This window comes from Oryza glaberrima, chromosome 6 (genome assembly GCF_000147395.1).
Source record: "Oryza glaberrima chromosome 6, OglaRS2, whole genome shotgun sequence".
Taxonomy (NCBI): domain Eukaryota; kingdom Viridiplantae; phylum Streptophyta; class Magnoliopsida; order Poales; family Poaceae; genus Oryza; species Oryza glaberrima.
Window position 1 is genome coordinate 2,477,858 of NC_068331.1, and position 22,618 is coordinate 2,500,475.

A 22,618-nucleotide genomic window follows, 5' to 3' on the forward strand; every position below is an offset into this window, starting at 1 on the left:
CGCATACGGCTCCTTAAGAGACCTCCTGTTCAGTCTTGCGGGGGGTGCGCATGACTCTACCGCGCGCGTCGTTCGCTGCCCCCCTCTCCACGCGCGTCACCTGTTCAGTCTTGCGGGGAGGTGCTGACTACTAGTTGTAATTTAGCCATTCCAGGTTGCATCGGCATCCATAGCCGAAGGTTGAAGACGGCGGTGGGCTATACGAACTGGGCCTGTAGCTCTACTAGGCTGGGCTGGATCGAAGAGAGACAGTTTGAACGGAGGGAGGCAACAGACTGGGTTGAGACTCAAAAGAAGGAAAGAATAGGCGGCCCAAAACCAAGGACCAATTTTCATTAACCTTTTCAAACTATCTATTAACTTATTAAAGGAATAGAAAAAGGAGCCTCCGCGTTCGCTCTCACGACCTAGAAATTCTCATATTAATCGGAGAAAAAAACAGAGTCCATATTGAAATACAATTTAGAAATAGTTGAAATTCAGAATTAAAAAATAAGGAATATTGGAAGAGGAGACTAGAGTCCATATAGAAATACAATTTATAAATAACTTAAATTCGAAATTCAAAATAAAAAAAATATTAGAAGAAGAGTATAGAGTCCATATAGAAATACAATTAGGAAATAACTGAAATTCTAAATTAAAAATAAAAAATATTAGAAGAAGAGTATAGAGTCCATATAGAAATACAATTAAGAAATAATAGAAATTTGGAATTAAAAATAAGGAATATTAGAAGTAGAGTATAGAGTCCATATAGGAATTTAAAACTAACTAAAATTCAGAATAAACATAATAAAATTAAAAGTAGAGTTTAGAGTTTGTATAAATATACAATTTATAAATAACTAAAATTCTAAATTAAAAAACATGGGAAAAAGAGTCTAAAGTCAATATTGGAATATAATTTAGAAGTAACTGAAATTCGAAATTAAAAATTAAAGAATATTGAAAGATGCGTTTAGAGTCCACATAGAAATACAATTAGAAATAATAAAAATTTAGAATTAAAAATAAATAATATTGGAAGAAGAGCCTAGAGTCTATATAAAAATACAGTTTACAGATAACGAAAATTAGGAATTAAAAAAATAAATATTGAAAGATGAGTCTAGAGTCCATATATAGGAATATAATTTACAAATAACTAAAATTTGATATTAAAAATAATTATAACTAACATGTATATAAAATACAATATGAATATTACACATTAGTAGTTTCGTAAAGTTAGTACAAAATTAAAAATTATGTTGTCATTTTAATATATTTGAAAAATACATTGAGAAAACATATATGCTATTATATGAGAAAAAAATATAATGATGCTAGCCGCGCAATCTGCACGGGCCACCATGCTAGTATAATGCATAGTGAATTCGCTGCTCAGTTCCTATTAGCGGTTATATTATAAAAAAAAACGTTTTTATCCGTTACAACTGCACATGCATATTTTCAGTGCAATAACTAAAACGCCCACAACGTACGGTTCGCCTCCCTTGTCGCTGTGAGAGTCCATTCTGAGCACAGCGCCCAGCAGGCAGCAACAGCATGCATGCATACCCCAAGCCGTGATATATATAGCGCTGCACCGCTCCTCGCCTCGCAGCCGGCCGGTGGTGCCATCGTCCGCACGTACGGCGTCCGTCACCCGGCTGGGAGGTCTCACGAAATTACGCACTTCCCTGAGACCTTCCCCGCGGTGACGCGTGCGTCGTCAGCCGGCGAGCCGGACCACCACAAATAAAGGCATACATATGGATATATATACGACATCACACCACAGCACGATAATGGCAGCCTCCTCCGTCACGGGGAGCCGCCGCCTCTGCATTCTCTTCTACCTCCTCACTGTCGTCGCCACCGTGGTCACCGCGGCGTCGGCGCACACGGCGCACAACGCGACCGCCGACGAGGAGTACTGGGAGAAGCGCGCCGAGGAGGCCCGCTCGTTCAACCGCGCCGCCTACGTGAGCGACCCCGTCGCCACCCTGAACCGCTTCAACGCCGACGTGCTCCGCGCCACCACGCGCCGCTCGCTGGCCAGGTACACCGGCCCGTGCATGGCGACCAACCCCATCGATCGCTGCTGGCGCTGCCGCGACGACTGGGCCACCGACCGGAAGCGGCTGGCGCGGTGCGTCCGTGGGTTCGGCCACAGGACCGTCGGCGGCGCCGCCGGCAAGATCTACGTGGTGACCGACGCCAGCGACGACGAGATGGTCATCCCGAGGAAAGGGACTCTCCGGTACGGCGTGATCCAGGACCGGCCGATGTGGATCGTGTTCGCGCGCGACATGATCATCCAGCTCCGGCAGGAGCTGATCGTGAACCACAACAAGACCATCGACGGCCGCGGCGCGCAGGTGCACATCACCGGCGCCCAGATCACGCTCCAGGGCGTCCAGCACGTGATCATCCACAACGTCCACATCCACCACTCGGTGCCGCACGGCGGCGGCATGATCCGCGACTCCAAGCGCCACTACGGCCTCCGCACGCGCAGCGACGGCGACGGCATCTCCATCATGTCCTCCTCCAACATCTGGATCGACCACGTCTCCATGTCCAACTGCTCCGACGGCCTCATCGACGCCGTCAGCGGCTCCACCGCCATCACCATCTCCAACGGCCACTTCACCAAGCACGACCACGTCATGCTCTTCGGCGCCAGCAACAGCGACGCCCAGGACGAGGTGATGCAGATCACCGTGGCGTTCAACCACTTCGGCAAGGGCCTCGTGCAGCGCATGCCGCGCTGCAGGTTCGGATTCTTCTTTTTATTTTAAAGAATTACACAGTACAATGCACGCATACTCACTCCTATAAATGCACGTACGCAAACCCTACCTTTGTGAATAGGTTCGGATTCTTCCACGTCGTCAACAACGACTACACGCACTGGCTCATGTACGCCATCGGTGGCAACATGAACCCGACGATCATCAGCCAGGGGAACAGGTTCATCGCGCCCGACGACGTGAACGCCAAGGAGGTGACCAAGAGGGAGTACACGCCGTACGACGAGTACAAGGAGTGGGTGTGGAAGTCGCAGGGGGACGTGATGATGAACGGCGCCTTCTTCAACGAGTCCGGCGGCCAGAACGAGCGCAGCTACGACCAGCTCGACTTCATCCCTGCCAAGCACGGCAAGTACGTCGGCCAGCTCACCAAGTTCGCCGGCACGCTCAACTGCCACGTCGGCATGCCATGCTAATTAACTAGACATGCATATTGATAACGATATGGAAGAGGACAAGAGAAAGCTAGCTAACCATGCCTTTATTTATATAACCTGGTGCCAGGCTGCCAGCTATGAAAATCTTGACAAAGTTGTATATGTGTAAAACCTGTGTAATTCTCACAAGCAAAATGAAAAGAAAAAGGAACCATTCATCCATGCTCCGAATCCGACTCAAACAGCGGCGAACGCGTCCTGCACGGACACGGACTGGGCATTTTTGTATCATTTGATCGATCATGGCGGCGGCGTCGTTTGCCATGGAAGACGAAGATGACTTCGGGCCGAGAAACCCCTACGACGACGTGGAGCGCAACCTCCTCGAGACGAAGACGAAGCTTACCTCCGCGACATGGCGGCGATCAGCGAGTTGCTAGACTAGGCCGTTACTACCGTTTCGCATAGGATCAGTCGCTCAGTCAGCCGACGACGACCGTCGTCGGCGGAGGCGGCGGCGAAGCGCCGAGCGGCAGCACTGGGCCGATGATGAAGACGGTGGAGGCACTGGGCGATGGCAACGACTGCCGGATATGCTTGGACGCCGACGGCGGCGGCGAGGCGTACATAGAAGGAGACGGCATGCGGCGCACACCGGTTTCACGCGCGGCTTTCTCATGGGCCACGCGTTCTCCACTTATGGGCTGAGCCCAGCTAGTTTGGGCCGCATGGAGCTGATGATCCCGGTGTTGGGTCCATTTCAGATTGGACTGGGCATCCGGGCTGAAAAGGTAGGACAAGAAAAAAAAACAGAATATGTTGTTTGGTTGTCTGCGTCACACGTAGTAGTAGTGTAGTACAGTGAAGTTAGCTGAAAAACTGCGACGTCGCGCTATACTAGGAGTACATCATAGCTCGTACTATTACCTATCGCTTAAAAAAAAGATAGCAAATCTACCTTTATCACGGCTATATACTCATTTTTGATGCGTTAGATCTTCATCCAACGGTATAAACCAGCGTGCTACAGTAAAGATGTGGTTGCCAGTGAAATCTACCACTGTTGGACCAGTGTTGCTCCATACTTGCTCTGACTGTTGTTAGCAGGAGAAAGGGGATTCGGCAGCCTTCCTAATCGAGTGAGAATATATTTTGCTTACACTCTCCTCTTCAGTGAAAGCTAAGATGCGTGAATATAATTTCCAATTAATTTAACCAATCATCTTGCGTATTGTACGAAAAGGTTTGGTGAGAATTTGACTGCTCGTTTGCTCTGAAGAAAACAAAAATAATTTGACTTGTCGCTTTGAGCAGCATATAGCAACACGCTTGATCACCAGCCAGTGCAATCAATCAGAAGCGGTTGCAGGATGACCTCCCAATCAGTGCGAGTTGTCAACGTAACTCACGTCCTCCCCGGCGGCGCATCAGCGGCGGCGCCACCGCACGCCGGCGGCGGCGACGTCGACGTCATCGAGCTCTCCTTCCTCGACACCATGTTCTTCGCCCTCACGCCGCTCAAACGCCTCTTCTTCTACGAGGCAGCAGAGCCGTCGTTCCCGACCATGGTCAGCTCCCTCCAGTCCTCCCTCGCCGCCACCCTCGCCGTCTTCGCGCCCCTCGCCGGCAAGCTCGCCTACCGCCCCTCCCACGACGACGTCGTCATCGACTGCTCCGTCGCCGCCGTCTCCCCGGGCGTCGTGTTCATCGAGGCCGAGTACCACGACGACGACGACGCCGTCGTCGACATGCGCCGCCTCGCCGGTGACGAGGAGCACCACACGGAGGCCTTCAAGCGGCTCGTGCCGGAGATGGACGTGGGGCGGCTTCCCGCCCCTCTGCTGTCCGTGCAGGTCACGAGGCCAGCCGCCGCCGGCGGCGGCGGCAGCGGTGGCGTCGTTGCCGTGGGCGTGTCCATCCACCACGTGGTCGGCGACGGCCAGGCCGTGTGGCAGTTTATGAGGGCGTGGTCCACGGCGTCGCGGGAGGGATCGCCGACGGCGGCGGCGGCCACAATTCCGGTGGTGTTTGACCGGAAACCGGTGCTCCGCCATCCCAACGATGAAGAGATCGCCCGCGTGTTCCTCCGCGTGTTCGCGCCGGCGCTGCCATTAGTGGTAATCAATCAATCAATCAATTAATTAATTAAAACTAATTAATCACTCATCGCAGAAGAATCGGAGCATATTAATTAGTTTAATCAGAGAGAGATGTGCTAATTAATTGAAGCGAAAGTGTAGGATTGCTCATTATTTCCAGAGCCAGACGTGACGCGTCAATGGAGGAAGACCTACCTGCTCCGGCCTCACCAAATCCAATCGCTGAAGCAGCGGATGCTCGCCAAGACGAAGGAGCAGCTAATATTAATGGCGGCGCCAACCACCCACGTCGCTGTCCTGTCTCTCTACTGGACGTCGCTCGTTCGCGCCAAGTTCACGAGCACCGGCGGGGGCGGCGCCGGCGACGGTGACGTCTACTTCATGATTCCCGGCGACTTGCGCCGCCGCCTGAGGCCGCCGGTCGGCGACGGCTACTTCGGCAACTGCGTGAAACCATGCTACGCGAGCGCCGCCGTCGGGGACCTCCGCGGCGGCGACGGCCTGGTGCACGCCGCCGCCGCGTTCCAGAGCGCGATCCGCGGGAGCCTGGAGTGCGACGACCCGCTCGCCGACGACGTCGAGCGGTGGAGCGAGCTCGAGAGGAAGGTGCCCAAGGAGAGGATCGCGCAGGCCAGCGCGTCGCACCGGTTCATGGCGTACGAGACGGACTTCGGGTGGGGCGCGCCGCGCCGCGTCGAGCTCGTGTCCGTGTACCGCATGGACGTGGTAGCGCTCGTGGCGGCGCCGCCGGCCACCGGCGGCGGTGTGCAGGTCTCCGTCGCGCTCGACCGTGCCCACATGGAGGCGTTCGACAGCTACTTCCTGCAGAATTCGGACACCAAATCCGACTCGCCATCAATCTAGCTAAGCTACAGTCTTAACAGCATCAGTATATACCAATGTCTTCCTCCTCGTCGTCGTCGTCTTCGCTTGCCATGGATCGGGGAGAAGATAATCACGAGCTACCGCGTCAAGATCACCACAACGACATGGCGACGTCGAGCGAGTCGGTGAACCAGTTGAAGGACGATGGTACGGAGGAGATGGACGTCGACGACTACATCGGCGGCGGCAGCGGCGGTGGCGGCGAGGCGTTGATCGGGATGAAGACGGTGGAGGCGCCGGACGACGGCAGCAACTGCCCGATTTGCTTGGACGGCGGCGGCGGCGGTGGGGAGAAGACGACGACGGAGGCGTGGGTGGAGACGCCGTGCGCGCACCGCTTCCACTCGCGGTGCCTCGAGTCTTGGGCTCAGGTGAAGCTAGGGACCTGCCCCATGTGCCGGCGCGAGCTGACGGCGGCGGCGGCGGCAGCGGCGACGACGACGGCCGGAGAGGATGTGCATGTGCTGGTGGCCGATCCGATGGTGGCGGATCCGCTGCTGGCGAGGTGGAATTTGTTTGTTCAACGGTCAACTGATGGTTTCTAGTTCTACTACTACGTCGACAATGTTGACTATGCTTTTTTTTTCTCATTGATTTAACTTGTTATCACTATTCGAGTGTACAAACGAATTAATTGTATATGAAGTTGAAGATTTTCTTAAGAAATTGATATGTGTGTGTATATATATTATAAAAGTCACATTGTTTAGAAGTTTGAGAAGAGCATCGCATTAATCTTTTTTTTTAGCAACCGACGTTGTGACGGTTTATACAAAGAAGAAGATGTGCCATTTTTAAAAAGAAAGCAAGATCGAACCTTACAATACACAGATAATTAGGAAAAACTGAGCGAAAACCATGACTACAGTAACTCTAGCAAACCTAAGCTAACAAAATCCTTAAAAAAGACAATGACGGAGCCTAAAGCATCCGTCGATAAATAGATTGTTGTAAGGCGACAGAGAAGCTCTAACTTCGTGAGACAAGTGTTATTGTTGACGAGCTTGTCGTCTAGCGACACAACAGCTCCGACTTCATAGCTATCACAATATCGTTGCCAAAATGAACAAAGCAATACCGCCGCCTGCTTTGGACCTCAGCCCAAGCCGCCAAAGCATCACTTCTTAAACACGGCTAACATCAACTCCCCTAGAAGACTGTAATATGTATGTTATCGTTACCCAACTTAATCGCACAACATCGCATTAATCGATCCATATATAATTACAACTTGTAGTGCATGGTTTCAACATTCAATCCAACGGGCTCATTGTTGCGTGCACATACAATGTGTTCGATAAAATGCTTGTGAGCTAATATTAACCTGGAGTAAACCAGAGTTACTGTCAGCTTGCCGCTGTTTTTTCCTTTTCTGTTGGTATATATTTTCCTGCCGGACTGGACTGTATAGTGCACTTGTTGGATTGATAAAACCAACTGCTTCCCGCTCCAAGTAAAAATGGCAATCGTCATGGCAGTCAACAAAAATACAAACTAGCATGTTGTTTTGCAATTCTTCTCGCTACAAATTCCACATCCAATCTCCGAAGGATCTAGGCACGAAGATTTTGCATTTTGTCACGGCTTTATAAATTACTTCAGTTCTTGTGATCATTAACCATGCGCGGTAATTACGCCTACTTTCACCATGAGCTCAAGATCAGTGAGAGTTGTCAGCGTCACCCATGTCCAGCCAGAGCAAACCGCCGGAGAGATGCCGCCGGCGGCCGGCGAAAGCGGCGACGACGGCGACGACGTCGTCAGGCTCTCCTTCTACGACGTCATGTTCGTCTCCATGATGCCGATCCAGCGTCTCTTCTTCTACGAGGGCGCCGCGCTCCCGCCGTTCCCGTCGCTCGTCGGCTCCCTCCGGTCATCCCTCGCCGCCGCCCTCGCCGCCTTCCTCCCCCTCGCCGGCAAGCTGACGTTCCGCGCGGCGCTCGGCGACGTTGTGCTGGATTACTCCGCCGCCGCCGTCCCCCCGGGCGTCAAGTTCGTCGAGGCCGAGTACGGTTCATCCGACGAGATCAGCGCCTTCGACGCCATGCGTCGCCTCGCCGGCGACGTCGAGCACAACGTGGAGGCGTTCATGGAGCTCGTGCCGGAGCTTGAGGTGGAGCAACTTCCGGCCCCGGTGCTCGCCGTGCAGGTGACCAGGCCGGCGTTCCGGAACGACGACGGCGACGACGCGGTAGGCGTCGTGGCGGTCGGGGTGTCCGTGCACCACGCGGTGGCTGACGGCCAGTCGCTGTGGCAGTTCATGAAGGCGTGGTCGGCGGCGGCGATGGTGGGCTCGCCGGCGGCGCCGGGCCTCCTGCCGCCGACGTTTGACCGGGCGTTGATTCGCCATCCCAGAAGTGAAGAGCTCGCCAGCAAGTTCCTTCAATTGAGTTCTCCGACTCTACCTGAGGTAAGTCCGTAAATATATAGATTCAAAGTTCTTCATCTAAACTTTTCGGATTTGCTATCTTACTTACATTCTTGGACTCGTATTTTTCACTTTTTCGTTTGTAGAATCTTACATCAAGATTTATATTATTACATATAAAACTTGCTGTTACATTCGGTTATAGTGCACTTACACTCCTTTACAGTATACTAAAATAAGATTTTATAAGATTTACGATTTTTTTGACATTTTTGTCCTTTTGTTTTATTTCATTCAAATCGGGCTATATTTATTAGTTAAAAAATTTGTAAGATTCTAAACTATAGTTCTGTCGAAAGATTAATAGGTAGCTCCTAACTTTTTTTTTCTATTTAAACTATGATTCATAAAGTAAATAAATTCCAATTGAATTTGATGTAATTAAATCTATAACAGCAGTAGTAGTACTTCAATATCACTCACTCAGTAAGTGAAGTACAGGTGAAGCTATCCCGTGTGGCGGCTGACGTCATCAAGGGCCAGCGGACGAGGACCTTCCTTCTCCGCGCCGACCAAATCGGATCGCTGAAGCGTCGCATCTCGCGACGCATCGCCGCCGGCGAGCCACCGCGCGAGACGGCGTCTCCAGTAACAGCCTACGTCGCCATCGCGTCGCTGGTCTGGACCTCGGTCGTCCGCGCCAAGCCGCACGACGCCGCCGACGAGGCCTACCTCATGGTCACCGCCGACTGCCGCCGCCGCCTCCGCCCACCGATCGACCCGGGGTACTTCGGCAACTGCGTCGCGGCGTGCTACGCGCGCGCCAACGTGGGCGCCCTCCGCCGCGGCGGCGGCGACAACGGCGGCGACGACGAGGGGCTCGCGCGCGCCGCGGCGGCGATCGGGGCGGCGATCCGCGAGCAGCTGGAGGACCCGCTCGGCGGCGACATCGAGGGGTGGCTCCAGTTCCACCTGAGCCTCCCGGCGGCGAGGCTGACGGCGGTGGGGTCGTCGCACCGGTTCATGGCGTACGAGACGGACCTCGGGTGGGGCGCGCCGAGCCGCGTCGAGCTCGTGTCGCCGTTCGCGCGCGAGCTGGTGATGCTGCTCGGCGCGGCGGGCGGCGGCGTGCAGGTGTCCGTGTCGCTCGACGAGGCGCACATGGATGCCTTCGAGACCAGCTGGTTTCAAACAGCAGCAGGGGACGTGACAGTCTGACAGAAATGGAAGAATCAACTTTAATTTAGCCCCCGGTTTTGAAATCTCCTAAAATTTTCTAAGCAGAGATTTTTACACCGTATAGGGAATGGATTTGTCGTCCAAATAATTATGGGAGATTTCAAAATGAAGGATTAATGTGTGATATATTACTTCACAAACATACTTATGCTAATTGCAATAAAAAAAGATTAAAAAGCTAGTTATGTTCGTATTCAGATATGTCTCGTTGGCAAGGTAAATTTGTTTTTCCATGGTTGTGGGTAATCTATCACATATTAATTTATTCTTTTAGTTTTTCTATAATTATTTTGATAACATAAAACGACAAGGATCCCTACATGATGTATAATGCTTTGTACTCCTTTTATAAATCAATAACAGGTGGGGAAACGGCCCCCCCCCCCCCCTCCCCGGGGGAGTTGGTCAAAAAATAATAGTTTCCCATAGTACTACTCCTACTAAATTAACCCATCTAGTATACAGGTAGGTACTATTGGTTTGTAGCATGATCATGGCATCAACCACTCTAGCCTAATGGTCCTAATCTCGATCATATGGAATTATTAAATAATAATTTAGGGCCTCTTTGATTCACAGGATAGGAAAAACACAGGGATAGGAAAAACACAGGAATTGAAGTAGTAGGTTTCTCAAATACTACAGGAATTAGCAAACACAGGAAAGACAATAGGAGTCCTTTGATAGTGCCATGGGAAAAACAAAGGAAAGTTCACAAAAGAGGTCACACCTCTTGCTATTTTTCCTATGAAATGTGAAGCATAGGAATACAATCCTATGGAAAGTTTCCTTTCTTTCCTATGAATCAAAGGGATATGTAGGAAAAAATCCATAGGAATTTGAATCCTATGAAAATCCTTTGCCAATCCTTTGAATCAAAGGGGCCCTTAGAGTTTTGGACACACCCTTATTAATTACTCCTACTTGCTGGAACGTACACTTGCTGTAACATACTTCCTCCGTACTAAATATTTAACGCCGTTTTTGACCATTCGTTTTATTTCAAAATTTAAATAATTATTAATTCTTTTCTTATCACTAGATTCATTGTTTAATATATTTAAGTGGGAAAGCTCTCCCCGGTGAATTTTCAAAAAAAACTACTCAAGTTTTTAATAATATTAAAAAAGAAATTTAATAGGACGAATGGTCTGTTTAAAGAGTACGTACTTCCTCCGTTCCAAAATAAGTGCAGCCATGGTTTTTCGCATCCAACTTTAACGGTTCGTCTTATTTGAAAATTTTTTGAAAAAAATTGAAAACATAAGCCACGAGTAAAGTACTTTTCATGTTTTATCATCTCATAACAACAAAAATGCTAATTATAAAAAAATTTCAAATAAGACGGATGATTAAAGTTGGGCGCGAAAACTCATGTCTGCACTTATTTTGGGACAAATGTAGTAAAATTTAGATAAGGAGGGAGTACTTACTCTCAATTGCTTTGATCGTCAGCTGGCTCTCGATTCTTCCTCGCGTCGCAGCATCAGGATGAGCACCCTAGTGCGAGTCCTCGCCGTCTCCCATGTCCACCCCGACGAGGCGGCCGTCGGAGCCGCATGGCCGCCGCCGAACACCGTCGAGCTCTCTTTCTTGGACAGCTTCCAAGTTGCCCGCGGAGGGATCCAGCGGCTCTTCTTCTACGAGGGCGACGACCTCCCGCCATTCCAGTCTATCGTCGGCGCCCTGCAGTCCTCCCTCGCCGCCGCGCTCCCCGTCTTCCTGCCCCTCGCCGGGAAGCTGGCCTACCTCCCGGAGTCCGGCGACGTCGTCATCGACTACTCCCCGGAAGCCGTCTCCCCCGGCGTCAGGTTCGTCGAGGCCGAGTACTCCGGCAGCGTCGACGACATGCGCCGCCTCGCCGGCGACGACGAGCACCAGATTGAGGCGTTCTTGCAGCTCGTGCCGGAGCTCGAGGTGAGCATGCTCCCGGCCCCGCTTCTCGCCGTGCAGGTCACTAGGCCTAGAGATGACAACGTCGGCGGCGGCGGCGCCGGCGGCGCGGTGGCCGTTGGTGTGGCCATTCACCACGGGGTTGCCGACGGGCAGTCGGTGTGGCAGTTCATCAAGGCGTGGGCGGCGGCGGCGCGGGGAGGCTCGCCGGCTGCAGGGCCGGGCCTCGTGCCGCCGACGTTTGACCGATCGATGATTCGCCACCCGAAGGTGGATGGGCATCAACTATCCCGCACGTTCCTGCACAAGATGTCACCCGCGCTTCCAGTGGTAATTTAATTAGCCAGCTTGTATATATTTCTTTAGTCCAAGAAAAAAATCATAATTTGTATAAGAAAGTCCAATTAATAGAGGTACCCCGTCCGTCTCAAAATAAGTACAACTCTGTTATCAAATTAAAGATTTGTTCCGGTCTACGAAAGAAGAATCTTAAGGTATCGGCACCTCACGGGATCAGATCGTTTCCGATCGTTGGATGTCCAGTTATATTCAACGATCGAAAACAATTTGGTACCGTGAGGTACCGGTATCTCGAGATACTTTTAGCTAGACTGAACAAATCTCTTCAAATTAAGTGAGTCTAGAAATTTGGACTACCTATCCTAAATAGTTTTTGAGGTAGTAAAGTGGACTTTGAAGAAAAAATATGACATGATTAAAACCAATTTTAATTGATATGGTTTAACGAGAAAAGATAAATATTAACATCAACTACACTTAGGCTGTGTTTGGAGGAGGGGGTTGGAAACCCCTCCTCCCTGGCACACAAATAAAGTTCGTTTTATTGCATGATTAATTAAGTATTAACTTTTTTTTTGAAAAATAGATTAATATGATTTTTTTAAACAACTTTCATATAGAAAGTTTTCGTATAAATCACACCGTTTAGCAGTTTGAAAAGTGTGCGCGCGGAAAACGAGAGAGGTGGGTTGGGAAAATGGGGGGAAGAACACAGCCTTAACAAGATCTCTATCTCTACTATTAAAAAATTAAAAATATTTCCGCTGGAATTTTGATACGTCATCCGTATTTGAGTTGGTTTGGGTCATATGTATTTGAGTTGGTTATATGTCCCCTTATCCGATTCGGCATGAGTCTAGAACAACTATTATACACTCCAAAGTCCAAATCAAGCCCCAATCCCCCCTCCTAGTCCAACCAAACCGGCCCCATCGGCGCCGCTCGCACAGTTGATGCCTTTTTTTTTCTCTTTTTTTTCTTGATAATCCTAATTCTCTCCATATCCTTCCAATATCCTCTATTTTCTCCCTCTTTTCTCTTTTTCCTCATTTTTCTCCCATCATAAATATTTTCCTCTTAAATTTATCATTGTTTAAAGTGTGCATGCGATAAGTTTGTTAGTTTTCAAATGTTTTCCATCTATAGTAAAAAAAAATTACTAATTGAATAATCAAAATTTCAATATTTGGTTTATGTGGTATAGAAAAATGCACATGTCTCAACTTATGGAATAGTCACCGATAGATTTGTGAGGCTATGGAAAAGTATACATAAGTGATTTTTTGTGTGATGACGCATGAACCGAGTGCAACCGGATTCAATGCTATATTTAATTTCTAACTTTATTTTGCTATTGTTTTGTTTGTCTTGTTTCGATTTGTCGTTTAACTTAATAGAGTTTTTATTAATCGTTAAAATTGTTTTTACCAGTTGTAACACACAGATATTTTTACTAGTAAACTATATATAAGATTGATCAGAAATTCCATATTGCAATTGCAATGTACAGGTGACTCCACTCCCGATGGGGGTCGACATGTCGCAGCAGAGAAGGAGAACCTTCTTGCTCAACGCCGGCGAGATCGAATCTCTGAAGCAGCGCATATCGGAGAGCGACGCCGGCCGCGAGCAGCTGCGCAACCGGCTGTCCACCTACGTGGCCATCTCCTCCCTGGCGTGGACGTCCATCGTGCGCGCCAAGTCCCTGGACGCCGCCGACAAGGTCTACTTCATGGTGAGCGCGGACTGCCGGCGCCGGCTGCGCCCGCCGGCCGACGAGGGCTACTTCGGCAACTGCGTCACCACATGCGTCGCCAAGGCCATCTCCGGCGACCTGTCGGCCGGCTCCGACGACGGACTAGCCGGTCTCGCGCGCGCCGCCGCGGCGATCCAGAGGGCGATCCGGGAGGGTCTGGAGGTCCCGTTCGGCAACTCGGAGCGCTGGCTCGACGGCGCCACGGCGACGACCCCGCCGGTGAGGTCGTTCACGAGGTCGGGGTCGTCGCACCGGTACATGGCGTACGAGACGGACTTCGGGTGGGGCGCGCCGAGCCGCGCCGAGCTGGCCACCGTGTACGGCGACGAGGTGGTGATGATGCTGGGCGCGGCGGACGGCGGCGTGCAGGTGTCGGTGGTGCTCCGCCGCGCGCTCATGGATGCGTTCGCCACCAACTTCCAGCTCATGGTGGGGTTAGGATTTTGAGATTGAGCATTCGAAATGAGAAGGGAAAAAAAATAAACACAAGCACGATATTTGGTACGTATGATCAACAATATGGTATTTTAGTGCTACTTATTGAATTAGAACTTGCGACAAAGTTTTTAGCAATTTCGTTGATTTATTGTGATATACTTTGTGAAAAAACATATGCAGTATAATCTACTAACCAAGTATATATCGATTAGCATCATGACACACAGCACGGTTAATACATAAAATTAGGCAACCATGTAAATTGGCTTCGAATTTGAACCCAATTTATTGTCTAATTTTGTAAAGTAGTTCTTTACAGAATTATACAACAAATTAAGTTCAAATTCGGCATCTCCTATGTCTTGTCTAGACTACTTGAGTTGAGCAGGCAAAAACAAAAACAAATTGGGGTCAGATATTCACATTCAACACATTGGGGAAATGTAGATTAAACGGGTTACCTAGTGAATCGAATCGGGACTGTTCGGCGAGGCGATTTGGTAGGGGTAGTAAGAGGCGCGCCGCGCGTCGTGCGGGAGCGGCCGTGGCAGCGCGACCAGCGGTACCGGTGGCGTGGGGCGGGGGAGATGACGAGAGAGAGAGAGAGGGCTGACCGAGCGAGGGAAGAGCGTCCGCGACCGGCTGAGGGCGAGGCCTCGACAGGTGTCGGCACGCCACGGGCTACTCCGCATCTGCGCGTGCGCGATGGTGGCGCGGCGCAGCGTTGATGAGCATGACGGAGGAACATGTTGCGACTTGGAAGTTGGAACCACCAACAGCGACCAGTGGTGGTCCAGGGTTGATTTTGGGCCCTTTTTTTTGCTATTGGGCCTACATAATGAGAAGATGAGAGAGGTGGGATGAGAGAGCCATGAGAAGATGAGAGAGGTGGGAATGTGGGATGAGAGAGCCAGCCTGCTAGGCTTTCTTGTTAGGCTTCTTCTGATCAACTAGCTGGGTGGCCCACGTAATTACGCGCCTAGCATCTAAACAAAATCATATATTTTTCAGTATGATTTTACTTAAGATTTATTAAATAGCTATCCCCGTATTTCTAGTTATATAGTTTTAAAAGTCACATCAGCCGCTACCCCTTACTTCTGTCATATTCTTCTTTATTTGTTTGCTCGGTCTACCACTATTTCTATTCATTCTCCTTGAAATCTTTAAAAATTGGATCTTATAGCTTTTTAAGTTTATTATCTCGTTGGGTTTTATTTTTATAATTTCTAGAAGTCCCCTCAAATGCTGCCATTATATTCCTCTACGACCCATCCACTGTCTTTTCTCTTTATTGTCATTGGGATTTTACAAATCGAACATAATTATTTTTTACAAATGAAGTCCCGCCAAACCGTCAGCGGCTTTGCCATTATACTTCTTTATGGCCTGACCGCTGCCTCCCTTCTTCATTGTCATTGAGATTTTAAAATCGAACATGATTATCATTATTTTTTTTTACTTTTTAGAAGTTATGAACCTTTAAAAATTGGATCTTGTAGTTTTTAGAGTTTATTGTCTTGTTGGATTTCTTTTTTTTATATTTTTTAGAAGTCCCGTCAAACGATGCTACTATACTCCTCTACGGCCCATCCGCCGCCTATTCTTTATTATCATTGGGATTCTAAAAATCGAACATAACTATCGTTGGAATTCATTTTTTTATTTTCTAGAAGTCCTGCCAACCATCGGCGGCTCTGCAACTGTACTCCTATACACCCCGCACGCTGCTTGTCCTTTTTATTGTCATTGAGATTTTAAAAATCGAATATGATTATCAATGAGGTTTGTTTTTCTTACTTTCTAGAAGTCTCGGCAACCGTCTTACTCGTTTGCTTCACTGCCTGCTTGTCGTCCCTCCTTTTAATCATCATTAGGATTCTATTTGATGTTTTACTAACAGCTTTTATATGTCGTATCAACCGCCAGCACTCTACTTTTTTTATAGGCCTTTTACTATATTTATCTCGTCATGTGTTTTAGATGGTCTTTTTTAATAGTATTTATTTTTATCATCAATTTTTGTTATTTATAAATTGTATTCCTCATTGAATTTTTTTATTTTTATAATTTCTGAATTTATTTTTTCATTGTAATTATACCTTATAGTGTTCTTTTAATATTTTTATTTTTTATTTTTTGAATTTCAGTTGTTACAATTTAATTGTAGTACTACTTAACTCTTTTAATTTTTTTTTAATTTTGGATATTATTTTATTATTTTATTCTGAATTTTAATTAATCTCGTATTGGGTTCTTATATGGATTCTTCTTTCAATATTGCTTATTTTTAATTCCGAATTTTAGTTGTTTTTAAATTGTATTCCCACTTGAACTCTTCTTTTCTTTTTGCCAATTTCGGATTTTATTTATATTTTTATTCCGTATATTAACTAATCTCGTATTGGGTTCTTATATGGACTCTTCTCTCAATATTCCTTATTTTTAATTACGAATTTCAGTTATTTTTAAATTATATTCCTACTTGGACTCTCCTTTTATTTTCTAATTTCGGATTTTATTTTATTTTTATTTCAAATTTTGATTAATCTCGTATTGATTTCTTATATGGACACTTCTTTCAATATTTCTTATTTTTAATTCTGAATTTCAGCTATTTTTGAGTTGTATTTCTACTTTGACACTTATTTTCTTTTTCTCCAATTAATGTGGGAATTTCTAGCCCCCACAGCGAACGTGGAGCCTCCTTTCAAGACTGTTTTAATAATATAATAGATAGATAGATAGATAGCGTTTATTTTCTTTATTTCTCTGCATACATACGAAATATATACCTCATATATGTATTTTTTGTCTAAAAATCTTGGATATTCATCTGAATACCCTTGAATTGAGTTAGGCCCGCCTTGCTTGAGTTCTGAGATCTCCTGAATGATTTGGCATTTCGCTTATGCTTATGGTTATAACTAAGTCAAATTTTAAGATTTAATTTTAAAGTTAATTTTGTATTTTTTTTCATCGTATTATTTTAATCACCAAGAATACACACATAAAAGTTTTACTTATCTATAAATTATTGTTCGATTGATAATAAGCGGTACAAATATGCATAAGCATAAGCCAAACAATAACCCGGCAGGTCTTACCTTACAGTCAGTCTGTCACTAGAAATATTACTCTCTCTGTACCTAAATATTTTGATGCCATTGATTTTTTAAAACATATTTGACTATTCGTCTTATTCAAAAAATTTAAGTAATTATTAATTCTTTTTCTATTATTTTATTCATTGTTAAATACGCTTTTATGTATACATATAGTTCACAAAAGTTTTTGAATAAGACGAACGGTCAAACATATTTAAAAAAAGTCAACTGCGACAAATATTTAGGGACGAAGGGAGTATAACAAATTCGGACAGGTGGATTTCATATTTGTTAGAGCACGTATAATAGTAGACTATAAGCCAGCTATAAACATATTTTAAAGAGATAAAAGAGGAGAGAGAAGAGCAGCGGATTACAGATCTGTAGCCAGCTGCAGCACTGACGCAAAGACGTAATGTGTATATGACAGGTGGGACTTGGTATTAATACTATAGTAAGCACTATTATATAAATTGACTATTCACATTTAGATTGATTTTTTTTAGGACGGAGCGAGTACAACAGAGAGGCCATGCTAGTGCCGGGAAAAAAATTACAAATATACTTTACGTTTATATACATGTACGAGACAGGCTTGCAAAAATATACTTCTACCGCGGGAGCTAAAAAAGCGGGATGTCAGGACCGCGGTCCTGTAGCTCCAAAACACGGGATGGTTCTGCGGTTTTAAAGCGCGGGAGCAAGATAGCCAGCGATTTATTTACTAAGTCTATACTGTTTGACATTGTTTTGGGACTGTTTGCCATTGTTTTGGCACTGTTTCGACCTGTTCATGGGCCGGTCCCGCACATTGAACCTGTGGGATCGTCGCGTGAACAGTATCAAACAGTATCGAAAATAATGCTACAGTGTTATACAGTGCTACACAACGATGAAAATCGCTGACTGCCTACCTCCCGCATTTTGAACCTTTGGGACCATCGCGGTCCCGCGTTAGCAAATTTATTTCTGCTAGCGCCTGCCAGCCCGCCAGGCGCGGGGAGCCGGGGATGGGGCTGAACGTGCGTGGGGACTGGGGAGCAGCGAATATGTCTAGCCCCACGGGAACGGCATGCGCGGAAGGATCTGCGCCATGGTTCACAATTCCAACGAAAGCCGATCGAATTTCGTGAAATTTTGATGTTTTGATATGGCTTGGAATTAAGTTTTGATTGAAATTTTGAAGGTTAAACAGTAGATTTGTCGAAATTCAGCCAAAATTTATTGAAAACCGTAATACCGATGGGGCTCGAAATTTAGTGGTCAACCGGTAATGTAAACCCTAGAGCGTTGTGGCTACACTCTGTCGTAGAATAGCGTCTCCGTGTATACGCTAGCAAAACATCCACACATGCTTTACTATGGTTAAATATATATATATTATAATATTAAAGATAAAATATATATTTTTATCAAATATGTTAGTATTACTTGTTTTCTTATTTAAATATATGATATTCACTTGTTTGAAATAAATATTGGACTATTCCATAAATGGTTAATTTGTAAAAACTATAAAAGGAATGATGGGGTGGCGTGGCAGATTCACTCGTCACTACTAATATCGTTTAAATAAGTATAGATATATATTACCTCCGTTAGGGGTTAGGGGCGGATCCAGCATAGGGCGGCGAGGTCTCGAGCCTCCACTACTAGCGTGAAGACTATAAGAGGGTGGACTATAAGACTATTAGTTTGCTATTTCTTTCTGAATCCGTCTCATTTTCAATGCAATTATGGATTTCCGTGTCCAACGTTTGACAGTCCGTCTTATTTGAAAAATTTATAAAAAAATAAAAAAAAATTAGTACTATTTATGTTTTATCATTTAATAAAAACAAAAATACTAGTCATAATATTTTTTTAAAATAAGATGAATGGTCAAACGTTGTATATAAACAGTACAATAATACAACCTTTTTGGGACGGAGGTAGTACATATTTGTCTCAAAACAAAATATCATTTAACGAATTTAGATAAATGTATATTCAAATTTATAGCTAACATTGGTTATATTTTAGGATGGAGGGAAAACTAACCTTAAAAAATTATAACTATTTAGTTCATATGCAATAAATAGGTAGACGTATTGATTAATTAAAAGAGTTTTTTTATGTCACTGAAATAGTCATATTTTTTTAAAAATAATGTGATAGATTAATGTATATCATTTAACAAACATGCAAATTGAAATGCAATCTATACAAATAATTTTTTTTGAATGTTACAATATGTACTGTTTGCAGTGAAATTTGTTATTTTTGTTTCTAGTTGTATACATTGAATTTAAATTTGTATGTTTATGTAGTGATGTATAACACGCTGATACATCTTATTTTTTTAAAAAATGATAATATTTTTGGGCGACATGCATAAAAAAAGAGAGATTACAGCTGAGAATCCACCTCCGGTAATAAGCAGTAGCAGAGAGGGAATGAAGTGCTACACTGCTGTCACTGCGGATGCATCCATTGAACGAACCCATTCTGCATGTTAGTTATCTGATCTGCCCTTGTATTGGTTTGTAGCACGTCGTCATCACCACGATGAAGCTGTAAAAAAAATAATAAATTTAAATATAAATATATACATATACTAATTATACTAATTAGAGTTTGATTTATTATTTTTATGATCATATTTGTGACGTGAAATATTACATATGAATATATCTTATAAAATTTTTTAAATTTTTTTATACCTATTTAGTTGACATGTAATTGTAAATATTTTTATACCCATTTAGTTGATATGGTAAATAGGTGGTAAGCGATTAAAAGTGTTTCCCTTAAGAGTACAAATCTAACATGGATTTGCGCACACACTTGTCGTAACGTACTCTGCTTTGTTAGCTCTCGGAGTCTCGGTTCGTCCTCGCGTGGCAGGCAGCAGCAGCATGAGCTCCCTAGTGCGAGTCCTCGTCGTCTCCCATGTCCTCCCCGACGAGGTGGCCGCCGGAGGCGCATGGCCGCCGCCGCCGCCGCACGTCGTTGAGCTCTCCTTCTTGGACAACCTCCAGGTCTCCAAGGCAGCGATCCAGCGGCTCTTCTTCTACGACGGCGGCAGCCTCCCGCCTTTCGAATCCGTTGTCCGCTCTCTGCAGTCCTCCCTCGCCGCCGTGCTCGCCGTCTTCCTGCCCCTCGCCGGGAAGCTGGCCTACCTCCCCGAGCCCGGCGACGTCGTCATCGACTACTCTCCGGATGCCGTCTCCCCCGGCGTCAAGTTCGTCGAGGCCGAGTACTCCGGCAGCGTCGACGACATGCGCCGCCTCGCCAGCGACGACGAGCACCACACCGAGGCGTTCTTGCAGCTCGTGCCGGAGCTCGAGGTGAGCATGCTCCCGGCGCCTCTTCTCGCCGTGCAGGTCACTAGGCCTAGAGATGACCACGCCGGCGGCGGCGGCGGCGCGGTGGCCGTTGGTGTGGCCATTCACCATGGGGTCGCCGACGGGCAGTCGGTGTGGCAGTTCATCAAGGCGTGGGCCGCGGCGGCGCGGGGAGGCTCTCCGGCCGGCCAGGGTCTCGTGCCGCCGACGTTTGACCGCTCGAGGATTCGGCATCCAACGGCCGATAGCCATGAGCTCGCCCACACGATCTTGCACAAGATGTCACCCGCGCTTCCAGTGGTAATTAAAAATTCAAAACAGATCATCTTTTGAGGCTTATTTGTTCAGGTAATATTCCAATGGTTCAGGTGACGCCACGCTCGAAGCCGGCTGACATGGCGCAGCAGAGGAGGAGAACCTTCTTGCTCAGCGCCGGCGAGATCCAGTTGCTGAAGCAGCGATATCGGAGAGCGAAACCGGCGGCGAGCTGCTGCACAACCGGCTGTCCACCTACGTGGCCATCTCCTCCCTGGCGTGGACGTCCATCGTGCGCGCCAAGTGCGGCGCCCTGGATGCCGCCGCCGACGACGTCTACTTCATGGTGAGCGCGGACTGCCGGCGCCGGCTGCGCCCGCCGGCCGACGAGGGCTACTTCGGCAACTGCATCGCCATAGCAATCGCCAGGGCCAGCGCCGGCGAGCTGCTCGACGACGACGGACTAGCCGGGCTTGCGCGCGCCGCCGCGGCGATCCAGGCGGCGATCCGGGACGAGCTGGAGCTGGAGGACCCGGTGGGCGGCGCGGAGCGCTGGGCCGAGCGTCTTGCCGCGATCCCCAGGGGGAGGCTCACGGCGGCGGGGTCGTCGCACCGGTTCATGGCGTACGAGACGGACTTCGGGTGGGGCGCGCCGAGCCGCGTCGAGCTGGTCACCGTGTACGGCAACGAGCTGGTGGCGATGCTCGGCGGCGCGGCGGACGGCGGCGTGCAGGTGTCGGTGGTGCTCGGGCGCGCGCTCATGGACGCGTTCGCGGACAACTTCCGGCGGCAGGTGGTGGCGTGTCCAAACTCAACAGTGTCGCGGTCCCGCCATCATTGATCAGTGCAAACTGTGCGGAATGGAGACTAGTACTGGCCTTGAATTGGACACTTAGGTAGTGTTTGGCTGCAAGGATGGGATGGGATGGGATGAACCTATTTTTAGAGGTGGTTGGTTGAGAGGTGAGTGGGATGGGATGGTCCCTAGAGAGGAATATTCCTCTCAGATCCAGGATGAAACGGTCCGCCAAAATCGGCCGGGCCAATCCATCCCACTTCGACGGAGAGAACGGCATCAGCTCCCGGCCGTAGCCTCCCACTCGGCTCCATCACGGCGCCGCCACGGCCGCCCGTCCCTCCTCCGGCTGCTCCCTCCCCCGGCGCCGCTCCGTCCTCCTCCGCCTGCTCCCTCCACCTCCGCGCGACCGCCGCCGCCACATCCACAACCTCCGCCTCCACGACCGGCCGCCGCCTCATCTACGACCAACCGCCGCCGCTCATTTGTGCCTCGCCTCAGCTCCGGGACCAGCCGCCGCTCGTCCACGACCGCCGACAGTCCCTCCTCCGCCTGCTTCCTCCCCCAGCGCCGCTCCGTCCTCCTCTACCTGCTCCCTCCACCTCCGCGACCGCCGCCGCCTCATCCGCGTCCGACCTCCGCCTCCTCGACCGCCGCCGCCTCCGTCCGTGTCCGACCTCCACCTCCGCGATTGGCCGCCGCCGCCTCCATCTGCATCCGACCTCCGCCTCCGCGACCGGCCACTGCCTCGTCCGCGACCGACCGCCGCCGCTCGTCCGCGCCTAGCCTCGCCTCCGGGACTGGCCGTCGCTCGCCTGCGCCTCGCTTCCGCGACCGACCGCCGCCGCTCGTCCGCGACCCACCTCCGCCTCTCCTCCGCTCACGCCGACGAGCTCCTCTGTCCCCATTCTCACGAGCAAACGGCCCTAACGGTCCCTTCTACCAAACAAAAAACTATAACCATCTCATACCACAAAC

General features: G+C 48.3%; 4 protein-coding genes and 1 pseudogene across 4 annotated transcripts; all 5 read left to right on the forward strand.

Annotated features, from left to right (window-relative positions):
* Positions 1-1,613: 1,613 nt before the first annotated feature.
* LOC127775866 (pectate lyase-like) lies at positions 1,614-3,405 on the forward strand. The gene is made up of 2 exons (XM_052302177.1): positions 1,614-2,764; positions 2,863-3,405. Exons 1-2 carry the CDS (start codon positions 1,758-1,760, stop codon positions 3,215-3,217), a joined length of 1,362 nt encoding a protein of 453 aa, XP_052158137.1. The 5' UTR covers positions 1,614-1,757; the 3' UTR covers positions 3,218-3,405.
* A 1,064-nt stretch (positions 3,406-4,469) lies between these two features.
* LOC127775913 (malonyl-coenzyme:anthocyanin 5-O-glucoside-6'''-O-malonyltransferase-like) lies at positions 4,470-6,828 on the forward strand. The gene is made up of 2 exons (XM_052302225.1): positions 4,470-5,295; positions 5,419-6,828. The coding sequence occupies exons 1-2, from the start codon at positions 4,549-4,551 to the stop codon at positions 6,139-6,141; spliced, it is 1,470 nt and encodes a 489-aa protein (XP_052158185.1). The 5' UTR covers positions 4,470-4,548; the 3' UTR covers positions 6,142-6,828.
* Positions 6,829-7,810: 982 nt separating this feature from the next.
* On the forward strand, positions 7,811-9,771 carry LOC127776268 (anthocyanin 5-aromatic acyltransferase-like). The gene is made up of 2 exons (XM_052302632.1): positions 7,811-8,572; positions 9,032-9,771. Exons 1-2 carry the CDS (start codon positions 7,811-7,813, stop codon positions 9,746-9,748), a joined length of 1,479 nt encoding a protein of 492 aa, XP_052158592.1. The 3' UTR covers positions 9,749-9,771.
* A 1,460-nt stretch (positions 9,772-11,231) lies between these two features.
* Positions 11,232-14,779, forward strand: LOC127775719 (phenolic glucoside malonyltransferase 1-like). Its single transcript, XM_052302007.1, has 2 exons — positions 11,232-11,992; positions 13,473-14,779. The coding sequence occupies exons 1-2, from the start codon at positions 11,261-11,263 to the stop codon at positions 14,163-14,165; spliced, it is 1,425 nt and encodes a 474-aa protein (XP_052157967.1). The 5' UTR covers positions 11,232-11,260; the 3' UTR covers positions 14,166-14,779.
* A 5,314-nt stretch (positions 14,780-20,093) lies between these two features.
* LOC127775718 (anthocyanin 5-aromatic acyltransferase-like) lies at positions 20,094-21,687 on the forward strand (annotated as a pseudogene).
* Positions 21,688-22,618: the final 931 nt, after the last annotated feature.

What these genes read in the sequence shown, in the direction of transcription:
- LOC127775866 (XM_052302177.1), top strand. Translation starts at nt 1,758, where the DNA reads ATGGATATATATACGACATCACACCACAGCACGATAATGGCAGCCTCC. An exon ending in CAGCGCATGCCGCGCTGCAG is followed by an intron (nt 2,765 to 2,862) that starts GTTCGGATTCTT and finishes CTTTGTGAATAG; the next exon opens with GTTCGGATTCTTCCACGTCG.
- LOC127775913 (XM_052302225.1), top strand. Translation starts at nt 4,549, where the DNA reads ATGACCTCCCAATCAGTGCGAGTTGTCAACGTAACTCACGTCCTCCCC. An exon ending in CGCCGGCGCTGCCATTAGTG is followed by an intron (nt 5,296 to 5,418) that starts GTAATCAATCAA and finishes GCGAAAGTGTAG; the next exon opens with GATTGCTCATTATTTCCAGA.
- LOC127776268 (XM_052302632.1), top strand. Translation starts at nt 7,811, where the DNA reads ATGAGCTCAAGATCAGTGAGAGTTGTCAGCGTCACCCATGTCCAGCCA. An exon ending in GTTCTCCGACTCTACCTGAG is followed by an intron (nt 8,573 to 9,031) that starts GTAAGTCCGTAA and finishes AGTGAAGTACAG; the next exon opens with GTGAAGCTATCCCGTGTGGC.
- LOC127775719 (XM_052302007.1), top strand. Translation starts at nt 11,261, where the DNA reads ATGAGCACCCTAGTGCGAGTCCTCGCCGTCTCCCATGTCCACCCCGAC. An exon ending in TGTCACCCGCGCTTCCAGTG is followed by an intron (nt 11,993 to 13,472) that starts GTAATTTAATTA and finishes TGCAATGTACAG; the next exon opens with GTGACTCCACTCCCGATGGG.